A 9,479-nucleotide genomic window follows, 5' to 3' on the forward strand; every position below is an offset into this window, starting at 1 on the left:
TGTCTCTGACTTTGTGTCCGGTTCAACCTGCTGTGTGCTGCTTCTGGTGGGCTTCGGGTAACACGCCTCCTGTGTGAGTTGTACCATCTGCCATCAGACTCTAGATCACCACAGCACCCAAAGTCTTCACTAACAGACTCTTTTTTTTTGCACTTTAACTGTACCAGCATGATGCACTTGCAGCAGATTTTTAAAATTTTGTACTTCTTAAAACCACTGCATCTTGAACCAGTCTTCCCATTCTCCTCTGACATCTGACATCAAGGCATTTTTGTCCACACAGCTGCCGCTCACTGGATATTCTTCTCTCTTTTGGACCATTTCGGACCACTGTGAACCCTAGAGAAAATCCCAGTAGATCAGCAGGTTCTGAAAACCCGCTTGTCTGGCACCAACAGCCATGCCACGTTCAGAGTCACTTAAATCCCATTCCTTCCCCATTTTGATGCTCAGTTTGAACTTCAGCAGGTTGCCTTGACCATGTCTACATACCTAAATGCATTGAGTTGCTGCCATGTGATTGCTGATTGGCTGATTGGCTATTTGAGTTAGCAAGCAACATTAGTAAAAAGTACATACTTAATATTATTATAGTATCAAAAATATTGTTATATAAATTGCTGTGGCATGAATGCAGTTGTTCACATTGTAAGATGAAAACAGACAGTTTAATGGATATTTCCTAATTTCATTGTCCTACTTGCGCTAATGCAAATGTATGTTGAACAGTGTGAATTTATTTTCCAGAGCCGATGCTGCCTAAACGATGTTAGCACTACGCTGTGTTATTGTCACATTGAATGAAGACGTGCAATGCAATTTAGCGCACCAAAGCATCGGCTTGTTCCATTTTACAACTTGTACAATGAAAATTGAACAAGAAAGTGTAAACGGGAAACAGAGACAGCTCGCCTTCAAAATAATATGCCATTGTTGTGTCATGTCATTATTAATAACTTAATAAATAAACAAATAGTGTAGCCTAAATATTGAACATAATTCATAATTGTTGTATTTCTGCCACTTAACCATACATTATTTTTATTAATATGTCAGTCGGTACTGGAATTATTATAGAGTGCTGTGATTCATACCTAGGCTACATAGCCTAATGATGTATTATTTGTAGTATATTTGTTGAGTCTGACAAAGGGTTGATTTATCTCCAGCTTTGACTTCATTGCTGTGGGTCTACTGCGGTCAAGTGAGCCAAAATGAATTAAGCCGCACCTAAAAAGGGCACGAGTCGAAAAAGTCTTTCTCAAACAGTAAAGCAAATAGAGTGAACAGTGAAAACAGTATTTTATATGTTATTATGTTGTTTAAGACCATTGTTCCGGAAGTCTGCCGCTTGGTCATAACACTATGTATAGCCTTTAATGTTCACCCAAAGTAACAGATTAGCCAAGTAGCCTTAATCAAATTAATAAATTGATTGAGAGGCAGAAATACGACAAGTATGAATTATGTTCAACATTTAGGCTACACTATTTGTTAAAATAAGTTTAGCTATCCTTAAAATGACAGTTCAAAAACTCGAAGGCGACTGGTCTCTATTTGTGGTTTACACTTTCTTGTTCAATTTTCATTGTGTTAGTTGGATAATGGAACAAGCCGACGCTTTGGTGCACTTAATTGCATTGCACGTCTTCATTCAATGCGACAATAACACAGCATAGTGTTAACATCCTTTAGGCAGCATCGGCTCTGGAAAAATTAACTCACATTGGTCAATTAACATTTGCTTTAGCGCAAGTAGGACAATAAAATTAGGAAATACCCCCTAAACTGGCTGTTTTCATTATACAGTGTGAACAACTGATGAATTATACTTCATGCACGGACCTTCAAGGAAGTACTTTCTTTTAAAGTCATCCTGTATTTCTGGTAATACATTAACAAACTGCATTCAAGACACACCTAGATTTTCTAAAAACTTTGGCATCCTGTCATCTTCTGACATGCTCTGTTTAAATTGTTTAAGCTGGTTAAGCTTATAGTGTTTCTCTTTTAACCCTAAATGGGAACACCCAATCCCTGAGGTATGTATGTTTTCCACATCTGTGCAGTATATATAAAAGGTGCAGTATCATCATCACCACAGAAAACTGATCCACAGTACTTACCTGATCATCATGATGAAGCCGATCCTTTCTCTGACTCTCATCTGGGCGCTCTCCAGCACAGGTAACTCCACTTATTATCACATTAGAGTTTCTGCAGGGAGCAAAATTTAAAGGTTTGAAGACATTAATTTTGCCTGAAAGCTTTTTTTTTTTGTTGAAAAGATTAAAAATCTTAATATTAACAGATTATTATTTTTAAATTAACCAGAACCAAAACTTCATCACTGAGTTGTCAATTTTTCTCCCCATTGCAGCTGGAGCCCTTCAGTGTCAAAGCTGCCAAAATGATCAGTGTACAAACCCACCATCATTACCATGTTCTTCAGAGACCATGTGTGTGACAGCTACCTTTCAAGGTAATGTTTTCTTCATGTGATCTCTTACTTTTCAGTGAAATACATTTAATGCCAGTTATGTGTTCTGACTTCCAACAATAACAAACTGTGCTTTGATTTTGTAGTTTTTTCATCTGGAGTTGCAGTCCCACAAATCATCAAGGCGTGTGCACCATCCTCCGTGTGTCCAGCTACAGGCTCTCAGGCATTTTCATTTAACGCGGGTGTTTTGCAGGCAGTTGCATCTCTTCAGTGCTGCAACACAGATAACTGCAACACAGAAACTCTACCTAGTAAGTCCAAATTGATAAGTAGCTCATTTAATTTAAGAAAAGAGACAAAATAAAAAACAGAACAAAGAACACTGGCCTCCTGCTATCTACTGACACTTTCTACTTTCACTTTGTGATACAAATGTTTTCTCTTCCTCAAATAAATTCTGTCGTTCTTTTCTGTTTCAGAGCCTGTTCCTCAGCCAAACAGCCTAAAGTGTTTCACTTGTGACCCCCTCATTTCTCAATGCAACTCATCTCAATTACAATGTAAGGGAGCGGAGGACCGCTGCTTTAAATTGAATGGTGAGTCTTTCTGATAAATAATTCACCATATTTTGTCTCCACATGGGTTGTGAGGTCATTTTGAGGTGTGGAAAATCAACCAGTGGTGGAAAGTAATGGTGAGATATTGATACTTTTACTTACATTTATATTATATTTTATGTTATACATCTAATTCATTCAGGGACTTGCACAGACATTTTGGTGGGCAGGGGCTCAAGTGCAAAAAGATAGCATTTTTTTAAACAAGACAAATTAACTCATTTTTTGACTCACATTTTTACTCTTCTACATAATAATCAGTTCACACAGAGACCACGGTCTTCTTTAGTATTCACTAGGTTTATCACAGGAGCAGGCGACCGCAAAGCAAACTATGCCACAATGTGCATGTTTTCTATGCTACTAGTTTCAAGTATATATTTATGACATAGTTTCATTAATAATTTTCACAAGGCAATAAATCGTTTCAATTCTATTGGTGTTATTGGAATACATAACACTTAACATAAATCTTTACACTAAACTGTGGCATTGGGCTGCAGGCATAATTAAAATAAATATTATTTAAATACTTTTACATTTTGTTTCACAAGCAAGGTGCCAAATGAGCAAAGATAACCTTCAGCTTCACACAGCCAAGCAACAGAATACTGAATTGCCTGAATACATTAATGTACAAATACTTAATTATTGTTGCTATTATATTACATTTACCATGCACATGTGTGCGCACACACACACACACACACACACACACACACAATTACTGATGGTGACCTGGACTTAGTTTCACATTTGAGGGAGGGCTGTCCGTTATATATAAGGATCTATCAGCATACAACAAACTAATAGAATGGAGAGTTATTAGATGAAGAGCCGACCATCAAAACTATGAAGTTACTCTTTAAGGCACTTTTTCATGGAGTGGTCAATTTTGAGACTTTGGTCTATTTTGCTTCCAGGTCTTCTTTTACTCTAATGGAAATAAAACTTCAAGAATACACCTTTAGATGGTGTTGGTTTTAAACCTAATACCCTTGGTCTATTTGCATCTGTAGATTTATTCTATATTAACCAAAACAAGCTAATCTGCATATTTCCACAGCACATTTCAGAGGAAAATAGCCAACTCTTGATGTAAGTCATTAACTGAGGAAGTTCTGTGGTGATTTTCTTTATCCCATTCACCTGCAGTGACTTGTCAAATGTGTGCAAATTGGCGTATTTTAATTAGTTAACGAGTAATTTGCATATCAATGTGGCGATTGTGATGACGTTATTAGACACAAATGTAACTGTGTTCACCTGTAGTGTCTCCATCAGTACATTAGGTTTTAAGGCCATGAGATATTGCCTTAGCTAAACTTCAGCTAACTTATTAACTAGCTCAGCTCATGAGTCATGCGTTAGCGAGACATAGGCCTATTGTCTTTTGTTTAATTAGTGGTAAAGAGGAGAGAGAGAGAGAGAGAGAGAGAGAGAGAGAGAGAGAGAGAGAGGGCATCGGAACTCCAAAGTCTCATCTTCTGACCTGATAGCCTATTTAGATTTTTTTCCCCAATAAATATATTTGTTTGACAGGGAATCTGTTGCAAACAGGAATAAACATACTGTATATTCTTTTATAAAAAATCACACTATCAAATAGTCCTCTTGAAGAGGAAAAAGGGCAGGTGCTGAAGCCCCTTTGATGTCTATGTGTGCACGTGCCTGAATTAATTACCTTTCAAAGGTAATTATTGTAGTTTCACTGCACTATATTTGTATGACAGCTATGGTGGCTAGTTAATTTACGGATTAAGATTTTATGTTTTAGATCCAACAATCCCACAGAATTACCTACTACTAATATAAGGATGCTTTCACACCTAGACCTTTTTACTTTGTTCAGGAACAGATACTTTGTTACGGATCAATTTGAATACATCACATGTGTTCACACCGCAGTATTGTAAAGCATCACTGACCGTCTGTGAACAGTTCGTGATCGTTGCCTCTGGCTGGTTGAATATTCCATGATCCGTGCACTACTGCAGTTGGTGGCTCTCCGCAGCGCCACGCAACTTTCATTGAGAATGGCATCTCAACCTCATATCAATAATTCAAGCTTTTATACGTTTAATTAGGAACTTCAGTATTTGGATAAAGAACATCTTGAAAAATAAAATGCGTCAGATTTAGTAATGGTCAGAAATCAGTTTAATCAACATTTAGGTGAATATAAGAATCGGATCAGATTTGATACTCAATATTAAAGGACTTGGATGGGATCCAGGACCAAAAACATGTAATGGTGTGAACTTGTGTGAAGGATCTGAATACTTCCTGAAGTTACTTAACAAAAACTAATGTATCTATAGTAAAACATTGTTTTTGTTTTTTTATCTTTAGTGACGAATGGAGGCAATACTTCTCCAGTCTCCGGCTGTGCATCTGCAAACCTGTGTGCACTTGGTGATAGCCTGAGTAGCCTACCTGTCTTGCAAGGTTTAGGTAGCTTCAGTACACCATCCTGTTGTGGGACCAGTTTGTGTAATGCTGTTACAACAACTGCCAGTGACGCCAGCTGTATGAGTCTGCTGCTGGGAGTCCTCATCTTTACCCTCCGTTTTTTTGAAGCCTGATTTTGGGATATCAGGGATGGAGTCTGGATGAAGTTGAGGTGGGACACAAAGGCAGCAAAGAAATAGACACATATACAAACACATACTTGTACACACAACAGAGGGGATACTTTTTTCATGGCTTTAATTTACTGGGTACATAATCAAATAAGTTAATAGATTTTTTTAATCAAACCTGATTGAATGCAGTAACAGTATATTGTACAATTATATTACTTAATTTTAGAAAAATACGAATCTTTGATATTAATGTAAGACTCAATATGAGAAGGAAAGTATTATAGTCATATTAGTCATTATTGTTCACATCCTTTATTATTGTTTGATCCTTTTTGTATCGTATTATCAATTTTATGTTTATGATTCTTGATCTGCAGCATTACCTCTGTCTTTATCTGTCTTATATATATTTTTTACTATGTTTATTGTTAAGCACCAATACACCAAAGCAAATTCTTTGTATGAGAATCAACTTACCAATAAAGCTGATTTTATTTAAAACAAAGAATGTTTTTATGAATTTATTTCATACTTTAAGTGGATTCTGTGTGATCTGGAGACTCTTCTGCTCTGATATTGTCACAGTACAGGTGCAGAATTCAAATCTAATTGCCAGTCAGCAGTGTTGGGCAGTAACGCTTTACTCAGTAACACGTAAGTTCAACTGTAATAGCCAATTATTGTTTTATCCAGTCACTAGTGTACTAATGCAGTGACGTTTTGACTAGGGTAAGGGATTACTACACTATATTGCCAAAAGTATTAGGTATTAGGACACCCCTCTGAATCATTCAATTGAATCATTCAGTGGTTCCAATTCAATTCAAATAAGCTTTATTGGCATGAACAGTATTGCCAAAGCTACATAAATTTTATGAAATAAGTAAAAACAGTAAAATTTGTTGTATGTGTTAATAAAAAAAATATATATATTATATATATATATATATATACACACTGTATATATATAATATAAAAATTCCGTACAAAGAAATATTAAAATAATATACATACATAAAACAGTAACCGAGTGTATGTGTGTGTGTGTGTGTGTGTGTAAAAACATAAAAATATATTAAAAATGAAAATGAAATAAATAAATGAAACAGTAATGTGTGTGTTATTATAATAATATATTAAAACTTTAAATAAAATAAGTCGATAAAACAGTAAACATATGTGTGTATATTAATAGACAAAAAATAGTTAATAAATAAATAAATCAGTATCAAATGTGAAATTTAAAAACAAAACAATTACTAAAATATCAAACAATCAAAATAATAATAATTTGAAAATTAGTACAATTATTTATCAGTTTCCACTGGTTGTCCTCACTTCATGGCATGAGGAGACATATTTTGCAGCAATTATTTAACATCTGGGCATTTCTCTCAATAAATAGGGGAGTTTCTGTGTGTCTGATATAAATTTGAATTTCTTGGTATATTTGGGAAATGTTTACAAAGATTTTTTAGTGTTTTAAATTTAGGGCATTGTTGGATCAGATGTACAACCAGGCTGGGCCAGTTAAGCCAGGTCCCCACCTTCACCAGCTTTATAAACCAACCAATCAACCAGCTCCTCGTGTCCAGTCCATGGTCCTCAGCCCAGCTGTACAGTCGGTGGTCAGACCGACTCCAGCTCCTCGTGTCCGGTCCATGGTCCTCAGCCCAGCTGTTCAGTCGGTGGTCAGACCGACTCCAGCTCCTCGTGTCCAGTCCTCGGTCATCAGCCCAGCTGTCCAGTCGGTGGTCAGACCGACTCCAGCTCCTCGTGTCCGGTCCATGGTCCTCAGCCCAGCTGTTCAGTCGGTGGTCAGACCGACTCCAGCTCCTCGTGTCCAGTCCTCGGTCATCAGCCCAGCTGTCTCGCCCGTGGTCATCAGCCCAGCTGTTCAGTCGGTGGTCAGACCGACTCCAGCTCCTCGTGTCCAGTCCTCGGTCCTCAGCCCAGCTGTCTCGCCCGTGGTCATCAGCCCAGCTGTCCAGTCGGTGGTCAGACCGACTCCAGCTCCTCGTGTCCGGTCCATGGTCCTCAGCCCAGCTGTCCAGTCGGTGGTCAGACCGACTCCAGCTCCTCGTGTCCGGTCCATGGTCCTCAGCCCAGCTGTCTCGCCCGTGGTCATCAGCCCAGCTGTCCAGTCGGTGGTCAGACCGACTCCAGCTCCTCGTATCCAGTCCTCGGTCATCAGCCCAGCTGTCTCACCCGTGGTCATCAGCCCAGCTGTCCAGTCGGTGGTCAGACTGACTCCAGCTCCTCGTGTCCGGTCCATGGTCCTCAGCCCAGCTGTCTCGCCCGTGGTCATCAGCCCAGCTGTCCAGTCGGTGGTCAGACCGACTCCAGCTCCTCGTTTCCGGTCCATGGTCCTCAGCCCAGCTGTCCAGTCGGTGGTCAGACCGACTCCAGCTCCTCGTGTCCGGTCCATGGTCCTCAGCCCAGCTGTCCAGTCGGTGGTCAGACCGACTCCAGCTCCTCGTTTCCGGTCCATGGTCCTCAGCCCAGCTGTCCAGTCAGTGGTCAGACCGACTCCAGCTCCTCGTGTCCGGTCCATGGTCCTCAGCCCAGCTGTCCAGTCGGTGGTCAGACCGACTCCAGCTCCTCGTTCCCTGTTGGTGGTCCGATCGTTACCAGTCCCGCCGGTGGCCCAGCCAGCTTCTGCTCCCTGTGCTCAGTCAGCCTCCTGCTCGGCCCCCAGTGGGTTTCCTACCTCACTTTTGGCTTTCCTGCCAACCCCCTGAACCCTGCCTGCTAGGCCGTCCCCCTGAACTGTCTGGCCCCCCGGCCCAGTTCTCAGGCCGCCCGCCTGAGGTTCCCCCGTCTGGTCCCCCTGTTCCGCCTGGCCTGTTGGGTCGCCCTCCGGGACGGAGGCTTGTCTGTCTCTGTTTTCCCCCGCTCTCTCTCTGCCTACCTGTGCCTCGTTGGCCTGATATATGCTGTCTCCCTGTGTCGCGTGTAGATGCTCTGTCTTGTGATGTTCTGTTTGCCTGCCTGCCTGTCGTGTCACCCTGTTTTCTGTGGATTTGGATTTCTGTTTGGATCACCTGTTTTGGATTTTGGACTCAGCCACTCTTTGTAAGTGTGCTCGCCTTTATTTCGTTTATTACGCCATAAGTCCTGGATTTTGGTCCTCCAACCTACTACCTGCTTCACCACACGAACCGTGACACATATGCTGGAATGCACCATCTGGACATTATTATATATTTTTTGATGTATTTCTACAAGCAAGCAAGCGTCATAAGTCTCAGTCATTCCAAGAGTGATTCACATGAAGGAAAAAAACATTATTTTAATGCTGTCAAAACACATTAAGACCTTCTGCAGCTTATAGGCTTATTGAAAAACTCACTTTAAACTACATTTATTTGTTTCAGCTGCACCACAATCGTCCTTACTTAGAAATATTTATATAATCTCCAACATGATAACTATGATAGAAATGTTCAGTCGGTGTGACTAATCACAACATGACAGATGATTGTTCATTGATCAGTTACAATTTCCTACAGATTAGTTTGATTTTAACAGTGTTACTGCAGTAACGTAGCCCACAGTAAGTATTTCAGTGCAACTGTTGCCAACCTGACAGCTGCCGTCAAAAGAAACTTTACTGACAAACAGTATATGCTGCGCTCTCTCTGATGAGGTGTTTAATTTTGACTGAATGTAAGTAATGTAACCAATTTAAGTAACCCAACTGAGTTGGTCAGCCCATCTCAGGACCAGGCGGTGTGGTCTGCTAGTCTACTTGTCAGATTTTAAGTTTCACCCGGTTTATGGAGTCTTGTCACATGATCAAATAGAAACTTAAGATTGGGCAGCCATATACAC

General features: G+C 40.0%; 1 protein-coding gene across 1 annotated transcript; it reads left to right on the top strand.

Moving 5' to 3' along the window:
- Positions 1 to 2,027: 2,027 nt before the first annotated feature.
- LOC119884439 (phospholipase A2 inhibitor subunit gamma B-like) lies at positions 2,028 to 6,150 on the top strand. Its single transcript, XM_038694842.1, has 5 exons — positions 2,028 to 2,187; positions 2,381 to 2,482; positions 2,587 to 2,754; positions 2,923 to 3,039; positions 5,413 to 6,150. The coding sequence occupies exons 1-5, from the start codon at positions 2,136 to 2,138 to the stop codon at positions 5,643 to 5,645; spliced, it is 672 nt and encodes a 223-aa protein (XP_038550770.1). The 5' UTR covers positions 2,028 to 2,135; the 3' UTR covers positions 5,646 to 6,150.
- The last annotated feature ends 3,329 nt before the right edge of the window (positions 6,151 to 9,479 follow it).

The sequence above is a fragment of the Micropterus salmoides genome, unplaced genomic scaffold, assembly GCF_014851395.1.
Source record: "Micropterus salmoides isolate LMB-PRFRI ecotype aquatic unplaced genomic scaffold, ASM1485139v1 Ms_hic_scaffold_3439, whole genome shotgun sequence".
NCBI lineage: Eukaryota > Metazoa > Chordata > Actinopteri > Centrarchiformes > Centrarchidae > Micropterus > Micropterus salmoides.

Coding starts and splice junctions, on each gene's coding strand:
- LOC119884439 (XM_038694842.1), top strand. CDS start 2,136: ATGATGAAGCCGATCCTTTCTCTGACTCTCATCTGGGCGCTCTCCAGC. Junction 2,755..2,922: donor CAACACAGAAACTCTACCTA/GTAAGTCCAAAT, acceptor TTTCTGTTTCAG/AGCCTGTTCCTCAGCCAAAC. Junction 3,040..5,412: donor CCGCTGCTTTAAATTGAATG/GTGAGTCTTTCT, acceptor TTTTATCTTTAG/TGACGAATGGAGGCAATACT.